The sequence below is a fragment of the Scophthalmus maximus genome, chromosome 15, assembly GCF_022379125.1.
Source record: "Scophthalmus maximus strain ysfricsl-2021 chromosome 15, ASM2237912v1, whole genome shotgun sequence".
NCBI lineage: Eukaryota > Metazoa > Chordata > Actinopteri > Pleuronectiformes > Scophthalmidae > Scophthalmus > Scophthalmus maximus.
Genome location: NC_061529.1, coordinates 14,177,501 through 14,197,300, shown reverse-complemented (window position 1 = coordinate 14,197,300; position 19,800 = coordinate 14,177,501). Strand labels below are relative to the sequence as shown.

The 19,800-nt window shown below is 46.9% G+C and overlaps 1 protein-coding gene across 3 annotated transcripts in view; it reads left to right on the top strand.

The window, feature by feature from the left end:
* Positions 1-19,800, top strand: part of LOC118286421 (AT-rich interactive domain-containing protein 1B-like) — a 183,784-nt gene that overhangs the window by 8,698 nt on the left and 155,286 nt on the right. For all 3 annotated transcript variants that reach the window (XM_047327194.1, XM_035610871.2, XM_047327193.1), the window contains exon 2: positions 16,946-17,149. In XM_047327194.1, coding sequence (XP_047183150.1) covers positions 16,946-17,149 — 204 coding nt within the window. The remainder of the gene's footprint in view (positions 1-16,945; positions 17,150-19,800) is intronic.

Genomic DNA, 19,800 nt, shown 5'->3' with positions numbered 1-19,800 from the left:
ACACAAATATGTAATAGGGTAAAATTTTGACAGTGATAACATTTTATGTGCAAAAGGTCAAAGGTCAACCTCACAGTGCCTTACAATGTCCATTACTCGGGGACGGGGGGGGGACGGGGGGGGGGGGGGGGGGGGTTGTGACCATAATTCCTTCTACTTATTCATTAAAATTTAAATATTGTGTGGTACACAATATTTCCTTTCCATTGCAGCTTTGTATTATCTTATATTATTTGAATATCTTCTTACCTGGAGCGAAAACAATCGATATAAAAAATAGAACATTTCAAGGAAAGCTAGAAAAAAAATTTTGGACACAAATTTTCCTTGTTTTGTAAATTCTGTCTCAAGCCTTTTTATTTACTGTGAGACCATAGATGTGTGTGTATGAGTACAGGAATAAGCAATATAGTAACTCAGGAGTCATTAATACTTCAAACAGATAACATTGAACATAATCTTTTAGTTTTGGTCCTATTAATGATAGAAATGTAAATGCATGCTTACATACAGTAGAAGCCTATTTGTAATCCACATAGTCATTGTGTGTGTGGGTGTGTGTGCGGCTTCACTTATAAAACACATGCTACAACCATTCTCCCATCCTCTCACCAGCCTGTGAGAAAATCATCATCATCATCATCATCATCATCATCATCATCATCTCAATCACCAGCATCCATCACTGCACATCAAAGCCTCCGCAGCACTCCTCTCTCGGTTCCAGACTGTACACTCCAGCCACATGTCTGTTTGGTTTCAGTTGATCCTAATCGGAGCTGGCATGGTGGCACAATTTGCTCAGCTACAAAAAAGACAAAAAAACAAAAACCAACAACAACCAAATAGCACCAGTGAGGCGTGTGAAGCAAAGAGAGACAAAAATAGGAGAAAAAACCCACGATGGGACACCGTCGATGCTCCGAGTTTCTGTTAATGAGTTTATCTGTGTCATCGCATTGTTTTTGTTTTCCTCTCTCCCATTTCCTTCTCTCTCTAACACACACACACACACACACACACAGACTCTCTTAAACATACACTCATGTGTGCACAGCTCCCTGTCTTTTCTGTTGACAGGTCAAGCATACATTTCCCCAGCCAGCGTGTTTGTGAGGACGGAGCTGGTGTGTGTGTGTGCGTGTGTGTGTGTGTGTGTGTGTGTGTGTGTGTCTGCTGTTGTTGATTTACAGACACTAGTCACAGCGGGACACCGGTGGTCACTGCTGGCTCAACTCTACCTCATTTAGATCAATTTTATCACAGCAATTTAGGAAACAACTTGACACCACATCCTCCTCCAAAGCCGTATATACACACACACACACACACACACACACACACACATATACACTGGTCACTGGAGAGACGGCATGCGGGAGAAGATGTTATGTTAACGATTTAGTTTGTAATGTGTCGCAGTGGGTGTGGATTGCAGTCCTGGTATTTTTTCCTCATTTTCCCGCGTTGCACACCTTTTAATATGGACAGACTCGTGCTCCGCATTCCAGCCACCCCTCTGACAAAAAACGGATAAACTGGATTAGATATCGACAAACGCAAGTGAACTTTATTTTGACTGTCTCGTTCCTCTCATGATGTTAATTCTGTCCAAAAAAGATATCAACGCGGCTCGCAGGAGCAGATGTTTGCTGTGCACAGTCGATCTCCCCGTGCAGCTGTGTGCCCGTGTGTCCCTGTGTGTTTCTAGGTGCGAGCATGCGCGTGTGCCACCCCCCCCACCCCCCCACCCCCCTGCTCAATGAACATCCATAGTTACTGTTGGCTAAACATGCAAAGGTTACTGTAATGTCAGACGCACGCCAGAGGGGAGTGTGGAATACCACATTACCATAATCCATAGACAACCGTCCCATTGACGAACGCTGTCGTGCCACGCTGATCGCCGCGGCGCTGCAGGAGCACATGACTGTCCCTGCCTCTGCTGCGCCGCGCGGCCCTGGAGGACGGAGGGGCCGCGGCGCGCACGTGACTTCTCCGACGGGAGCGACGTTTCCAAGGAAAATGGGCCGTTGTCAAGCTTTTTGGCACCACTTGCCAGCAACGCAAATTATGATGCTCGAGCCCGAAAACTTCTGCTCTGCTCTACCTGAGGCAAAGACTGGCGGCTTTGACTGCCCGCCCGGGTAGAGAAGGTGACGACGCTGTTGTCTTGTCTGACCTGCTGGCCGCCGGGTCACGCGTGAGAAAACTCCGTTGTCTACTGTGAGACACTTCTCGGCTAGTACGCGATTTGGCAACAGACACTTCTGACATCAGTTTTTCCTGATGACAAGGTTGCATTCTTGTCCTCAACAGCAGATTTAGAACCGTGTTAGTCTGGAAAACTGCATGAGAATATCTTTTCTGGGCATTTCATTATAAAAGTCCCCACCATGTTTTTCCGTAAAATGCAGAAGCATTCATTATTTTCTTTCTTCCTTTTGGGGATTACCACACAAAAGAAAACAAAGCAACCCATGGACTTATATTTAAAGCGTTCAGCGTTAATTAGATGTTGTATGGTAGTTTAAGCGGCTAACATGTTGCCCCTCTCACCCGCCGGGGCCGGAGTCTGCGCTGACACTCGGAGTGATAGTTTTGATAATAATTATTTGTGCTCAAGCCGGAGAAGAGGCTCTTCCTGCATTTTTGGAGAAGAAAAAAACAAAACACTATTTACAGCTCCTATTAACTGCGCGAGACTGCGCTTTAAGCATTGTTTTGAGGGATACATTGTTTTCACTCGCACAACGGGTATTTTAATTAGTCTGTCTTTGGAAATTCCCTGTGTGTGTTGTGGTTTTTTCCGTTGGACACTGCAGACTCCCGCAGCTCTCAGACATCTCTCAACTTCTTTCACACATCGGCTACATTCCAGAAGGCAGCGTCGCATGTGGAAACCTCTGCGATTCCCCATATTTCCTCCTCCGGTTTGTCCAAAGCGGAAACGACCCCTCCGTCTTTCCCCACTCTTCTGTTTTTGGCCTCCTTTTTTCTTCTTCCCCCGCCTCCCATTTGTTTTCCAAATCGGTCTATCGGTGGATGCTAGTCGCGGTTGACCTTGGCTGGTGACTACGGCGCCTAACTCATTAAATAGTAAAGATGAATGGTTCCATTATAGCAGGGGGGGAAAAAAACGAGCGGGGCCAATTAGTGGTAATTAACAGTGGAGAGGGCGAGGGCGCTCTGGAGGGCACCCTGACCCGGACTCTGAGGGGGGCGTGTGTGGAGGAGATTTATATATATATATATGTATGTGTGTGTGTGTGTGTGGACATGAATCTACTGTATGTGTGAGTAAGGGGATATGACTATAGGTGTGTACTGATATAGGTTTGTAGGCATAAAGGTCAGGTCTGTTTTTCGTGTGATCGATGTCTGTGTGATCATGGGAATAAATATAGATATCAGTGCAGGAATATTAATTATGTGTGTATTTGTGTAATCAGTGTTGTGAAATTCTTTTTTTCAAATATATAAGTGAATATGAGTATCGCGGCTACCGGATATGTTTGTCGTGCGTGTCACATCAGCTGGAGGTGTGTATCCTCTCAAGACATTCCTGTCAACCAATGAGGAAGAACTCCGGGGATGTGGCACTTGTGAGCATTCCGAGGTGATGGAGGTCAACGGTCGGCGACGCCCCTCTTTGACTCTTGACTCCTGATGTAATGTCACTCCCTCCTCCCGCGGCGATTTGGCGTGACCTAGGGAGGTTGTCAGGCGAGAGGTCTGAGAATAAAAGGCCCTGAAATGCCAAGCCAGTGTACCGTCAGCACTAATGAACATTTTGCGACGATCTTTTTATTTTTTTCGCTCTTAATTGGGGGTTTTATTTTTTGTGCTGATCTGCAATATTTTAGCATCTTGGCATCAAGGAGAATCTCAAGGTTGTTCACCGAGAGAATCTCTTACTCATGTCCCTGTCTTTTCTCTCAGCAACTGTGTTTGATTTATTCACCCGCCTACCTTCCATTTTTTATTTATTTATTCATCTTTTTTTTATCAGTTCCTGGCTGAAATTGTCACAGCCATGTAATCCTTTGGGTGCCACTAGCTGGGACGCGTGCATGTGTTCTGAGATGTGTGTGTGTGTGTGTGTGTTCATAATGGTATTGGCAGGGTGTCTAAATAGTAGGTACTTTAGCACCAGATCTTGTGTCCAACATGGAATTCTTGGCAAGTCAATAAAGACATGTTCAATATACCAGCGAACAAGGCTGTGTTGTCACTTCTACAGACATGTTAGAGAGAGAGTGTGTTTGTCAAGGCTGTTTTTTTTTGTGGTTTTTTTAAAGGTATTTTGCAAAGTGCTTGCAAAGTGCTGCTTTCAGGGCTCCTGAAATTGCAATGCCTGGTAAATGGATGGTTTCAGGAGTATACAATGTATTAGAAGTCAATTGTGCATGGGAGGGCCTATTTTCCATATCGCTAGCCGAACGCGCTCGTGTGTGTGTGTCTGCGTGTGTGTGTATAGCTGTTGCATCTCTGCCGTTGTGTGGATACCGACACGCAACACACACATTCAGATTGCACATGCTTCCACTCCCTCTATTGCCCTATTGCTTCAGTGTCTCTTGCGGAGGTTCGTCTGTATGGTGGGGTGTGTGTGTGTGTGTGTGTGTGTGTGTGTGTGTGTGTGTGTGTGTGTGTGTGTGTGTGTGTGTGTGTGTGTGTGTGTGTGTGTGTGTGTGTGTGTGTGTGTGTGTGTGTGTGTGTGTGAAGGGGGGGTTACACTGAGAGGGCTGTGGTGTACATCAGAAACCATTACCCATAATGGTCTCTTTCCCCATACCCTGCATATCAATTCCCTTTCGCTCTTGTGACATTTATTTTATGACAGCTTACATATCAAATATTTAAATAAACAGAATCAGGGGCTGAAGTTTGTCAGGGGGGGGGGGGGCTTACGACTTGCAGCAGAGAGAGAGAGGAAGGGGATGGATTCATTTCCGAAACAAGGAAAGAAAAAAAAAGCGGGGAGAGGAAGGGGGAGAGAAAAAAAAGATTTGCTTGGCTCCAATCAAAGCGGGCGGAGGAGGGCAGCATGTTTTTTCCCCCCGCTTACCCCTGGCAGCAGCGGTGACAGACGGTCGTGCATGCACATGTATGTACGAGCGGCAAGTGTTTACGTGCGCATTGTCGCAGGGCCCATCCGTCAGTGTCTCCTGGGGACGCGGGAGAAAGGCCCTCGTGGCTCATAAAAAGCGGTCCGCCGTACTGAGGCAATACCAAAATGTGCAGCCGCCGTCAAGGAGATCAGAGCACGGCACGCAGAGTAACAAAAGAGAGAGATGGAAAGTGAAAAAACCCCGACAAAAAATAAGAGAGTCTCACGAAGCTATGAGAGGGAAAATGAAAGGACAGAGGGAGGGAAATGAAGGTGAGGAGGGGGAAGATTTATCTCTTGTTTCCTCGGGAGAGGAAGATGGAGATGAGGCAGGCTAAAAAAGTGTGAAGGGGAGAGGTAGAGAATGAAGGGGATAAAGAGAGAAAGGTGTGTGTGTGTGTGTGTGTGTGTGTGTGTGTGTGTGTGTGTGTGTGTATACACAGTGTATGTGGAGAGACAGAGTGGTCATGGGGTGCAGGCAGCCAGTCTTGGGCTGGCTGGCGTCGGTGGGAGGCCCATTACTGTCAGGCTAATCTTAAAATAATTAATTGCGAAGTCGACGCTTTTTAAAGAGTATTGTAATTGAATCCTAAATTAGGCTTGGGAAAGGGGACGCGTCCTGCTTTGCTGCGAGTCTGTTCCCATTCTCTAGTCAAACGCACACGCGCGCACACACGCGCGCGCACACACATCAGTGGGTTGTGCACACAGGCGGGCAGAAAGGGAGGGGGAAAAAAAGACAACAGGCGAAGGAAATGCTAATGAAATGCATATTTGGGGAGAAAGGGGCTATCTATAATTTAGCTGTGCTCTTTGAATGTGAATGATGTGTGTGCAAGCGCTGTGATTTATTTTTTGTTGTGCAGAGGGATAATTCTGTCAGAGTAGGCTTTTATTCTTGTAAACAAATGTGGGGAAAAGAGCAGCATAAAAGTGGAGTAATAAAGTAAACAGAATGGTGTGAATATATTTAGCTGCCGGCATGAATAATTTGTGTAGGGGACGGAGGGGTTTGATGAAAGTAAGAGATGACAGTTATGAGAGCGGGTGATACCGCCTGATGAAATTTTGGTTTGGCTTTCGATTCACTTTCACTCTGTTTTTAATTTTTTTGTTGTTTTTTTTCCCTCGATGATTAGTGCTGAGTGTCTCTTCCTTTCCCACAACCGCACAAGTACTTCGAGCATACACACGTGCACGCGCACACACACACACACACACACACACACACACACACACCCAACATGCACCTTTATAGCAAACCTTCAAAACCCCACAAGGCCTGCTTTTGTAGTAGCCTCCGCACCGCGGCTCTGCTCAAAATGAGAAGCTCAATGTGCTTTCACTTACACACATCGCTTGCCCACATGGCTCCTCCTGGATGACCCCTACAAAACTATAGGCTATAGAACTTTCTGGATCAAAGCTCCGGGAGAAAAAAAAGGGAAGGGCCTTCCCTCCATAAACGTCGGCCCTGCTTCATAACTCTGGTCGGAGCCCAGGGAGAAAGATGGCACCGGGGGTGCGGAGGTCAAGAGGACGGATCTGCAAGGGAATAACTGAACGTGAGAAGTCAACAGATGCCTTTTTCTTTTATAAAGGCCCCGAAAAAGGCAGAGAAACTGGGATAATGTGCAAGATTGTTTAGGCCTTCACTCCAAGAACATTGGGATTATTGTAGGTTTGGAAAATTGTATGTTTCTTAATATATTTGTATTTATACTTAGTATAATGTACTCTGATAAGTAAAGTATTTCAAATCATCAACTCAGTGTTTACTTTATATACTAAACACCTATGGGTTGATTAAGGCAGATTAAGCAAAGGGTCCATAGTAATGTAGTATTCTGTTATGCTGCCCCGTGCGTCACTCTCACCTCCACAAACTCCAAGGAACCAGTCTAACCACTCCGCCAACATGTTGGCCTGTGCTGCCGCTCACTGTGACGCACTGGGCTTTTTTCGCGTTCAGCCTCATAGTCATCTGTATTAAAAAATCCCTGTCAGAATTGAAATACAATGAAATTCTTTAGCGCTGGCACGGGAATCTGGCTGCATCTGTATGACAAATCAAACGTTCCTCATGCTGTTTTCCAAATGTTTGAAACCTATTCAACTCCTATTTGGCCCAGATCTGACAGCCATAAACTTGGCTCAGAACATCCCATTTTCTCCTGCCTGACTGGGATGAATAACAGCAGAGAGGCCAATATTGTGGTCTAGCTGAGCACGACTGACTCCTCTGTCTCTGTGATCCCTCTATCAATAAGGAACACAGGCCTGTCAGAAGGCCTGCCAACTGTCTGGCTGTCCACGCAGCCTGCTCTCTACATAACATCTGGACACAGATGGTACACAATGATCGCGCGCGCACACACACACACACTTATACACATGTTTCACTGATATTGGCAGACATTCACAGACAAGCTGTGCATTTATAGCTGCTTAATGTACTGTGTGTGTGTGTGTGCGCGTGCGTGGGTGCGTGCGTGCGTGCGCTCACCTCCGTGTATTTTGCACATACATTCATGATCACAAATGTTGTTTACTCATATTGTTTTGAAAATCATTTTACTAGTCAATGTAGTGTGTAAAAACATACGCTGGTTCACATGCACAGTGCCACATTAGTGCGCACGCTGGCACTTACACACACACACACACACACACACACACACACACACAGACACTCACACAAAATCAAAAGCATATACACATGTTTCAGGGATATTGGCAGACATTCACAGACAAGCTGTGCATTTGTTGTTGGTTAAAATGCTGTATACTATACACATTTGTGTGTGTAGTGTGTAAAACCGCCATAGGTGTATACATACAATACACACACACACACACACACACAGACACACACAGCAGTTCCTTCACGGATCCTGACACATGGTGAAATCTGTGTGTTGCAGCCAAAAGATAGGCCGCCTCTCCTGGGAAATATGTGCATTCCTTTAATATGTCTGGCCTTTAATAAAAACCTGAACATAAAAGGTCGGTCAAGGTTCAGTGTGTAAAACAACTCATGATCACGGTACTCCTTCTGGCCACATAGTGACATGTCCTCATATAGATTTTGTCGGTGGTTTGCACTGTTACTAAATGCGTGATTTAATGACGGCAAGATTTAGCTGTGGTTTAATTTTATTCCCCCCCCCAAAAAAAGAAAAGAAAAAGGGATTGGTACCATGCAGGACATGTATACGGACAGTCCTTTTCAGTGTGAGCATATCCAAATCTAGTTAAGGCCTGTTAAGTGCAACTACCAATCGATTTTCTCAGTCATATGCTATTCATATTGTCTGACACACCCAGTTCACCATAAACATAACTGCCCCCGGGGCTTGGCAATGATAAGAGTGAATGGTGGAGCTCAGCGTGAGTCAGGGGTGCAAATGTGCGGTCAGACCATGCATCAGGGCTCCCACAAGCCTCCCTGGAGCCTCTCATTGATCGAAGCCAGCCCCCCCCCCCCCCCCCCCCCCCCCCCCCCCCCCCCCCCCCCCCCCCCCCAAGTTCCCAGCCGGCCTCAGTGATTGATTCCCAGTCGGGGCCCGGGAGATGAGAGGCCTGGCCCGGGCTCACAGAGGGTCACCTGCAGGGGCCGCGGGAGGAGAGGAACCTATTTCCAGGGCCCTTAACCCAGGTCAAAGGGGCACCATTTCTGGGGAGGTGGAAGCGAAGAGGCTCACATGCATTGCAGGGGAAAATGAAGGCCACGTCTGTTGCTGCTGCTGCGGCTGCTGTAGGGACTCTTATGTGCAGGTGTCGAGATCATAGCAATCATTACACAATCTGTCACACTTACACACACACACATGCCCTTCTATTACCATTGAAGGCCGGAATAAATGTTCAGGCTCCAGTGACAATACACAACTCTGACCCGTGTTCGCATTCTGCGTTGAACATCGCCGCCGCCGCACATCACCAGGCCCCTCTCCCCCCGTCACTTTATGACGGTCGAGCGGAGGGAGGGGGAAAAAAAAATTACATGAAAATCAATTTTTTTTCTAATTAACTTTGTAAATTTCCCGCTGAGCTATCAGACGTGCGGGCCCCTTGTGTCGTGCCGAGTCCGATAATGAAATCAATTCAGTTCAAATTGTTTCAGGTGACTCTTAATGAGTATCTAATATCCGCCTGGGGACAGAAGGTCAGGATGTGTTTGTTATTTGTTATTTTTGTATTATTATTATTTTTTTATTTATGTTTTATAGTGATGGATCACCTGCAGGAGAAGTATGGATGATTCCACCCTGGAGGACTGGGCAGTGATCCAAAACAAACAGCCCGAATGTAAATCCCTGTTTTTAGTGGGGGAGCCTCTTTAACTGCACCACGGGTGATGTGACCTAGTTTGACAACTTTCTTTTTATAGGCACAGTACATTGGCTATTTATTAATTACTTAAAAGACTTGTTTCAAGGAGGAAAGGTGGAAAAGGGCCTAATAAGAGGGAGTGGGACTTATTTAGGACTTTAGATGAAGCTTTCAAATTCATAATTTACTCTCCTCCCTCTCCTTCCATGGGCAGCCTCCCAGCCGGAGGAGCTTGTTAAGCTTTGCCTTCCAGGGAAGACTAATGGATGGCAGAGAAAGCCCCCTCAGGACCCTTTAACACCGTTTCTGTTGGTCTGCTCGCTCAGTATTCACTTATGTATTTTCACCCTACTCTGAGCACAATATCATGAATAACCATTGCTAATTCATAAACACACTTGGTGATACGGGACCTCGTTCATAATTATCCGAGCTGTGTAAAACGCGGTTCCTCTCCAATACCGTTCCATTAGCAAAGGTGGTGATTTCCCTGAATAAGGGGGAGAATCCAGCCTGCATATTTAAGCGTTTTGGCATTGCTCCGGGAGACGTGGGAAGCGAAAGGGCAGCGCATTTACTCAAATAGCCTGTTCCCTCTCTCTCTTTGGGGCAGATGGAGTTATTGTTATTTTCCTCCCTCCTGCCCCCCCCCCCCCCCCCTTTTTTTTTTTCTTCCTCTCGTTCATCTGGTTGTGTAACAGCATCTCTCCATGGGGTTCTGTGGGCTGGGGAAGTTGGAGAGAAGCGCATTCCTCTCGTTTCCACCATGGCCCTTGGATGAAATGGGCTTTTTCAGCGGCTCTCCTCTGTTCCAGGGTCACGACAGGCAGGAAGCACACGGGACGGAGAGACAAGAAAAGACTGGGAATGTGGCAGGGCTTGCACTCCTCCGCAGCAGTAACAGATTCTATGAAAACAGGCGAGCTGGATCCCAAAGGGAGCCGCCGATATTCCCTGAGAGCATTTAAATTTGTTTGGTTTTCTCGGGGAAACGCTGCTGATTTTGTAGCAGTTTGTCATGTGGTTTAAAAACACAGTCAACACTTCAGAGGAGAACGAAGAATTTTTTGATCCTTGACCTGATTTAAAAAACACGACAAAATGTCCCCTGGAAAAAAAACAAAAACCCCAACACGTTCTTATTTCTAACAAGGCTCAGTGTGTGTTTATCGTTTTGGTCCATTAATCTCTTCTACTCCTTGTTATACAGTGGAAATGAAAATAAATTCACTCTTTCTTCAGAAAACTGCTCCTTGGCAGGAGATTTTCCTGGCAAATTTGCGCACTCCGCTCCCCCACATGTTTCCTCGACTGTTTGCAGACAATTGCATTTTATTTGTTTTCATTCTCTAATGGTGTGTCGCCGGCGTGTCAGGCACATCTCGTTTTGTCATTGAGGGTTTTTCTTTTTTTCCCCCTCTCTCTGCTGCTTCTTTTTGCTCTCAGTCTCGGCGAAGGAAAGGGGCTCCGGTGACCCTGCGACCCCAATCTCACTCGAGACAGATGAAGCAGCCTCCCTCCTTCCCCCCCCCCCCCCCCTCCTCGCTCCCATCCCCCACCTCCCCTCCCTTAATGACGTCTTTTACGCCGGCCGTGACGAACCGAGCGCCCGGCGACTTTTCCCGATGCGCATGGGGGGGGGGGGGGGGGGGGGTTGGAAAAGGGGAGGGTCTGTTCCTTAGCACCCTGATGCTTGTGTGTGGTGTAAATATTGGTGTCAAACGCAGAGGGCACACCGATCAACAGCTCCAAGGACAAGCGCGGGAGAGAGACCAATTATGTGCATTGCGCCGAGCACAAAAGCCACGCCGGTCGGCCGCATAACAACAGCCTGTTATCTGGCCTCTCTCCGTCTGCCTTTCTTCCTCGACTCACGGCGTTATTGCCCGACACACTCGCCGTGTGCGTATACATTTCCCCTCCGTCTCCTCGATGGCTGTCATCGCCCTGCACCGCTCGTTCTCTCCCCTCAGATGATTTCATGCTTCTCGCGGGCAGCCAGCCTTCATGCCTAGCCGCCTGTGCCATCCAGGCATACAGGGGCTGACGGAAGAGGAAAAAAAAAAAAGGCAGTGTGGATCTACCCAGCTCCCAGCTCCCCGCGGGACCAGTGGTAGTCTTCTACGCTGTCATGCGTTGCGAGACTTTTTACTAACAAGGCGTGCGTACTGAGATGCGGGATGAGATTGTGTTTCAGGACGTAATTCGCTGGATTTGGCCCTCTTAGCAATGCGGGCAGTCACAAGGGAGCACCACCGCCGCGCACACGGCTCCGTTACTCCACACATACACCACCAAAGTTCTGCTTTCAGGATGGATCACGTTGATGAAAACGACAACAGAAGACGGTCTGACTGGGCCGACTTGTGTTCCGTCGTCTGTGTTTAGTATTTAGTTCACCTGCATGCAGACGGTGAAACGAAGCGAGGGACCGAACACAAAAGGGAGATCTATTCCTCTCGGAGGCCGGGCAAGGAGGAGTTAACGGCGCGCAGCTCCTCTCCTCTCCGCTTGATGACATCAGTATTGTCTCTGCATCCATGAAATTAATTTTTCTAATCTTAGTCAGCAGGAGCGGGGGAATTTGCACACATTAATATGGAACTCGATCTGCACTCGCCCACAGCTGCAGTCTCTCTTCTTCTCCTCTTTTTCCCCTCTCCCTCTCCTCCCGCTCCTCCCTCTCGCCTCTTTTCTCTTTTCACCATATTCTATTTTTTCTCTCCCCTGCTTGAAACAGCACTGTAGGCCCAAATGCACAGTGTTTCAAGCCTGAAATGCAGAGCTTTGTTCTGGAGGCCCAGGCATCGTGGGCCCCGCAGTGTAATAGGAAATGGAGAGTGCTCTGCTGCATGGTATAAATAAATAACATGAAAGACAGCGGCTGATAGTCCCTGCAGACCAGCCGACTCTGGCTGCAGCATGTTGATTCTCCCAAGACAGACGCAGCGCAGAGGATAAAGAGGACCCGTTGACAATAATTATCCTTATTTGTTTCTCCTCACAAATACGCGCGGGCCAAAATGGTTTCATTACACAGGGATAAAAAAAAAGCTGCGATGCTGCAGCGGTCCATCCAAGGAACAAGAGAAGATAATCAATACCTAAAAGGCATCTCGGGCCTCATTGTCATACACAATCAGGTTTTTAATGGCTCTTTAGATAGTCGGAAGCATTTTTGCACGGCACTAATTTTTGCCATGTGAATGCCAAATGAAGGAAGGCTGCTGTTGGAGACCAGGGATCATAATAGTTTTTCGAGGTTTTCTGAAGTATAGCTAATATTCAATGAAGCAGCTTGTAGCCCATAAAGAACATGTGAACATATGAAGACCCCCATTAAGTTGTAAGTCTGAAAAAAAACTGTTGATTTTAAGGGAACAGTAGCAACACTGATCTCACTAATGCTAGTTAGCAGATGAGCCTGTTGGGTGAGCATGGTGTGTGTGTGTGTGTGTGTGTGTGTGTGTGCGTGTGTGCGTGCGTGCGTGCGTGCGTGCGTGCGTCGTTTGTAAATAACTGAAATGAAGGGCTGATGCAGACAGGTGATGATTTGGTCATCTAGTGTGAAGGACAAGCGTAGCAATAGCCACAGGGACAATGTGTGTGTGTGTGTGTGTGTTTGTGTGTGAGTGTGTGTGTGTGTGTGTGTGTCGTGTCATGTGTGCCAGCCCTGCTCCAACATGCTCATTCACCACGGCTGATAAATCTGAATTTTTTTTTTTAAATAATTCCCGCATTCATAATGAAATTGGAATAATAACCATTAACCAATAGTTTTATGTTTGTTTGATCCCAGTGTGTGTCTCATAATCCGCACATCCAAGCCTTTTGTGTCGAGCATTTTGTCTCTTTCTGATTAACAACTTAGCACATTAAAGCGAGGAGGAGTAAAATTATATTTGCAACATAAAAATGCCGTCGATTGAGCTCAGAAAAGCAATTTAGCAGGTTTCACCCCACAGTAATTTCACCCATGTTCTGTTTTAATGGCTTTGTTTTGCAAAAAAAAAGGAAAAGAGGGAGAGACTCAGAACATTGTAGAGGAGTTTATAAATTGAATTTTAAATTTAACAGTTGAATTACTATTGTCTCCCAGGCCTCCTCCATTGAATGGCATGCTGAACAAAAGTGAAAAACACATTGGAAGAAAATGAAAAAACAATTCTCTGAATACTGTCTAGGTTTTTTTCCCCGCCACTGTCCCTCCTGGCAAAAAACACCATTCACTTTGTGTCATATTCATAATTTTTTTTTTTCCTAAGTGCAGCCATTTCTCCGAGGGGAGAGGAAAAAAAAGTATGTTTCAATTTGTCAAGAATGATTGTTGGGGGGTTTTTTTTGTGCCCACTGGTGTGAGGGAAATGTTGGGCATATCTCTAGGAAAAAGGCTGCAGTGGGCTGAAATCTCATTTAGTGGAACTTGTCATGAGAGCAGATATGAGGCTCCGTTTGGGGAGGCAGAGAATATTCTTTTTTTTACCTCTGTGGATAGGTGTGGATAATACCATGTGTGGAAGACCGACCAGTGTGTCAGATAGCTCTATGTAATTTTATTGCGGCTGCTTTATTTAAGAAATCCTCACAAGTGTGTGTGTGTGTGTGTGTGTGTGTGTGTGTGTGTGTGTGAGTGTGTGTGACAGGGCGGGAGAGAGAAGGGATCAACAGTGTGAGCCAGTGCTCTTTGCTAACACGCTCTTCTCTGCGTGTGTGTGTGTGTGTGTGTGTGTGTGTGTGTGTGTGTGTGTGTGTGTGTGTTTGTGTGTTGTGTTTGATCGAGCATCCTCTCCTCCTCCCAAAACTCTGAAGTTGTTTTCCGTGTACGGTTGGTAGGTGTGTGAGGGGGATTTGCTTGTGTAGCATTTTTTTTTTGGCGGGGGGGGGGGGGGTGCAAACGGAAGACCTCTTGAGACGGACTGGTGAACTGGATGTGCAGTGAGGGGGGGTGTGTGTGTGTGTGTGTGTGTGTGTGTGTGTGTGTGTGTGTGTGTGTGTCCCCTACATCACAGGTGGCACAGTGCCCTGGATTTTCACAAACTGGAGAGGGCCGTCCTGTCACTGCAAATGGACCTTTGTGTGTGTGTGTGTGTGTGTGTGTGTGTGTGTGTGTGTGTGTTCTGGGTGTCAAATCTTTTAGGCAGGTCATGTGTTGCCCTCCAACAACACCATTATCGCGACACGAGGAACATCTGACCAGTGTCATATTTAGCTCATCCGAAGCAGCTTAAAACTATAGTTTTTACCTTTGCCCTTCACTTAGTTGAAACTCTGTTTCTTTCTTCAGTTACTGTACTGAAGCACTAAATGTGTTTTAGTTGCATCATGAATGAAGGAAGACGTTATCAGGTCACCGTCGGTCCCTGTTCAGTCTGGCTCTTTATCGTCTTGCTGGGCTTCCAAGGAGCGTGAGACAAATTGTGTGATGATTCAAGGTTTTCTCTCAAAAGAAAAGAGGTCTTTGCCTCTTGGACCTTAGATTCATCAGTCAATATTTCAAAAATACAAATTGGTTTTCCATCCAAATTTTTTTTTTAAATAAAAAAATGGAAAATGGCTCACCACTTTAATTATTCTCTAAAGTGCTTTTGACTCGATTGCTGGCAATCATTTTGTCAGATGAGCTGTCGATTTCCTTCCAGCGGTTAGATATTTCATTTTTTTCACAGCAGTAAATCAGCGCGGCTCGCTACACTCTGCGACTTTAGCCCTCTGCAGCGTCGGGAACGATCTGCTTATTAGCAGCTTCGTACATGAACGGCAAGGCAAAGAGTAGAGGACATGAGCGGCGCGACGGGCGCGCATTAACACACACAATGAAATGTCACAAAGGTGTGTGTGTTTTTTTGTCCCCCTATTTCGCAGGATTACACTCCTGAAATCCTGGTGATGCATGCCCTTTGCTGCACAACCCCCTCCCCTTGCATGCGCTGACACACACCTCCATGCTGTGAAATAACTTTTAGACACCCAAGAGCACTCATTCCTCTCTCTCTCTCTCTCTCTCTCTCTCTCTCTGGCTTTCTTTCTCCATCCCTCTCACTTCCCAAACACTTCTCTCTCACTCTCTCCCCTCCACGCTCTCTGAATTAGTCCAAACTACTCCACGCGCATGCCTCAGTAGACAAAACCACTTTAAGAGTGGAGCACCGTAACCGTCTGCACGTAAAACCCGCTGAATAAAGTGCTCCCATCCCCTGACATGTCTCCTTGATATTAGCCGGGCAATATGAGGCGGCGGCAATTTCTCCTCTCCACGAGACGAGGTGATATTGAGTTGGGGAGAAGAAAGGGAACTGAGGAGGGAGCTGGTGGAGATGGAGATGGAGATGGAAGGGAGGGGGGGGGGTTAGTTGGAGATGAGAGAGGAGAAGAGAAAGTGTGTGTGTGTGTGTGTGTGTGTGTGTGTGTGTGTGTGAATGAAACAGTGGGAACAAAATGTCATAAATCACACATGATCCTACTCGGCGGAGACAAAGGGGAGACAGCATGAGAGGGGAAAGGGGAAGATAGAAGAACTCCACATTATCTGCCCGGCAGACAGGCAAACACGCCGCCACGGGTGACGGATTAGCGTGGGCCCCGGGCGCACTGTACCGGAGTTTTGCGATTGCCGAGACCCCCAGACAACCCCCTAATAAAAAAGTCTCTGAAACACTCACAATGGAATAAATAGCCTTTGACAACTTCTCTTTGATTTTGTTGTTGTTGTTGTTGTTGCTGTTGCTGTTGTTGTTGCGTGTTTGTCCCATAATACGCCGCTGTAGCTCCCGAGGCGTGGCGTGGAGGGCGAGGTGCTGCTGAACTGCTCTGAATTCCCCCCCGGGGATTTAAAACCCGTAAACCTGTTGTAATGTATAGTTCGGATCCCTGCCGAGACTCTCACAAAAGACCTGTTCTCTAACTTTCGCTTGACCTAAGAGCAATTAACTCAATGCAATAATAACTATTTCGGTCGGTTGCTGTAAGCACCGTCAACATCGCAAGCGGGGAGGGGAAGCGCAGCGCGGTGATCGTTCGCACTGCTGGGGCTGCGCTTGTGGGAACAAGGCCATAGAGTTTTTATTGCCATTGCTTCCCATCGCTTTAAACAACATTTACAACTGTTTTTAAAACCCTTTCACACATTAAAAACAAAGGAACAAGCTTCAGGTTGTAATTAAACCATTTTTACTTTGGCCCGCCGCCTGCAAAGTTTGCTCCTGATCGCTATGCAATAAACTTCTTTGCTTGCTTGATTCCATTTGTCGTTTCCCTTTTATGACCTGTAGATATTAATTTTAAGGCCTCCACTCACTGTGCAATTCTGAAATAAATCAATGGCGGCTGTGGTTTGGCGTGTGTGTGTGTGTCTGCACTTAGTGGACTTCTGTCAGGGCTTCCAGCTTGGCAGATGGCGGATGAGTTCATCCGAAAGCGTCAGATGAATGGATGTGAAATATCAGACGGGGAAGAATAGCCGATGACACGATCATTAATCCCTTTTGTCCCCCTCTACAGGTGTCCTCCATGGACTTCATGGCCATGAAGCGATCGCAGCTGTACGGCATGGCCAACAATCCTTACTCCACTCCACAGCAGCCCGGGGGTGGACCCTACCCCCCTAGCCAGCCGTACACCTCGCCTCCTCCACACCGATATCCAATGGGGATGCAGGGGAGGAGCCAGATGGGCATGGGCGGGATGCAGTACCCTCAACAGCAGGTATGCCAACGAACGACACCAGGAACACTGTGGCTACAAGTGCGCGTCCCACTGTGCGCGCGCCCCCCCCCCCCCGCCTCTCTGCAGTGCCATTCCAGATATTGTAGCTGGTATTATAAGCGATATTGCATTGGGACATCCGCTTCTCGTCGCGGTCGTTCTTCAGCGATTTCCCCCTGAAGGCCTGGCATGTTCCATTTGACATGCAGCCTAACATGCCAGGCAACACATCTCTCACAGCCTGGCATGTGGCGGCGTCACTCATGTTCATCGCTCAGCTCCCCTTAGAGAGATGGGTTTGATGCTGTGTGTACGTGTGTACGTGTGTCCGCACGTGTGTGTGTGTGTGTAAGGGTGTTCATTTTAATACTGATTTGTGTCCTTCATGATATATTTCTATATGCCTCTGCGTGCATGTGTGTGTGTGTGTGTGTTTGATTGATCCTGTATGCATGTGACTTTAATTGTGTGTGTCTGTAGAGGAATGCTCACTGTGTAGTAAACACAGACCCACGTCACAGTCTCTGTGCAACACAATAGGCCTGTGTTAGAGACAATAGTGCTTCTGTCTGCTTTATTGAGTCCTAAGTGAATCCTATTTGGCCTGGCAGCATGTGTGTGTGTGTTAGCTAGAGAAAGAAGTATGCTGTCTATTAGTCTTTGTGTACAGTTCTTTTTACTGTATGCGATTGCATGCACGATGTCTTGTGCTTCACATTCCTTGCACAATTTTTCCGGCATGTGTGGAAGACAATTCAGTTGCTTTGCTGTAGTTTGCAGTGAAAACGTCTGTACCGAGCGCCACAGCAAGAGAGACGGGGGGGAGGGCCGGAGGGGGGGAGCACAGTGTCCCCTGCTGTCACAGTCTGCCTGCTATATTTAGTCAGCCTGGGTCTGTTGGTCTGGACTTGGACACCTCTCACGAGGGCAAGCAAGCTTTCCACACAAAGAGAAAGAGTGAGGGAGAAGCAGGGAAACAGAGATTTAATGACAGACAGCCTTTCTGCATTGTCTAAAAATATTACAAAAATAGGCCTTAGATGTAGCGGCAAAGAAAATTGACGTGTAATCAGTGTTTATTGATATAGGCTTGGCGGGCCACCAGGCCAACAACAACCCCTGCCAGGTGAAAAAAACAAACAACCAAAAAATAACCCCAGTAAAATAACCAATAATAAGGCAAATATCCACTAATTTCTAGCGTTTGGGTGCAACTGTGCAGCCCCTGTGGGGGGCTGTTCTAAAGCGTGAGTCAACCTCTGCATCGTTGCCTGGGTAACCTTTGACGCGATGCAAGTCCTTTCAAATACAAAGCGCGGGAACCAGCTTGTGCACTTATGCACATCAGTAACATGCTTTCACATGTTGCAGTCAAGACATAGGTTGTTGTTGTTTTTTTTAAAGAAAACATTATGTGAAAATATTGTACAGGTGACATTTACAAATGTGGGTGACTGAGTGGTGCACAAGGATTTTAGAGTTACTATACACTTGACTTGACACATGAAGATCAGTTCCAGTACGTCTCAGATTGTGTTGTATCATCATCATCGTATTGTGTGGCTTTCTGGTGGAGCTTTTTTTAGGTCTGAGAAAATAACGCGTCAAACAGGTTACGCTGACATTACAAAGTAGAGAGTTGCATTATGGGTACAATCTAATACCTTTTTTTATAAAGCAACCAAGGCAGCGTACTAAAAGTAATGGAAAGAGTGAAATGAATACACAGCTTGTAATTGAAAGTGCCATTGTAAACCACCAATGTGCTCAAATAATCAGATATTCAGATTGTTTTTTTGTTGCGGAGCACAGATTGTGTGTTCACCCTGTGCTCCGCCGTCGCAACAGCCAGAATTCACCTCAGACTTCATTACCCAGGCTGCAGGACTAAAACCTCCTCTGACGCACTTTGATGATGTCAACACACTCCCAAAATAAGCGTTATGGAGCCTGCACGGGGCTTCAGCAGTTTCAAATGCACACAGTTGGGAGCGAGCAGGGGTGTGTGTGTGTGTGTGTGTGTGTCTGTGTGTGTGTGTGTGTGTGTGTGTACAGTATCTGCAGACGCGCTGTGCACAGAGAGTAATGCCGACGCACAATGACGTACGCGTCAGTCACACGCACAAGAAACACATCCCTGCCACTGTTTCGTGATGGAACCCTCGGACGTATTACATAGGGGAGGCTGAGCGTCGGCATAGCAATCACAGCGTAGCGCTATGGAACGTAATTAGTTCAAATAGAATTAGTTGTTCGCTCTGGCTATAGCCATGGGAACTGCGCTTCTAAAGTTTCTAATTATCTGGCTCTGGCTTTTAAAAGCAGCACCACCGCAGTGCCTATCCGCAGCCGGTGAAATCTAGCTCACGGTAATGAGTTTGGAGGAGGAGGTTTAATTCCGCGCTCTCAGATGAGCATAATGAGCCTCACCTACAGAAAAGTGGCCATGGGTCTGATCAGGAAGGGAGGAGTGGGCCAGGGAAGAGAAAGGGAAGAAGAAAAAACATCAATGTTCCCGATGTGTACTGCAAAATATACCGTGCATCGAGTCTTAAAGTGACGGTTAATTACATATCAAAAGATGCACCAGGCGCAATTAGGATGGACATGATTTCGGCTGGAGGAGGAGGAGGAGGAGGAGGAGGAGGAGG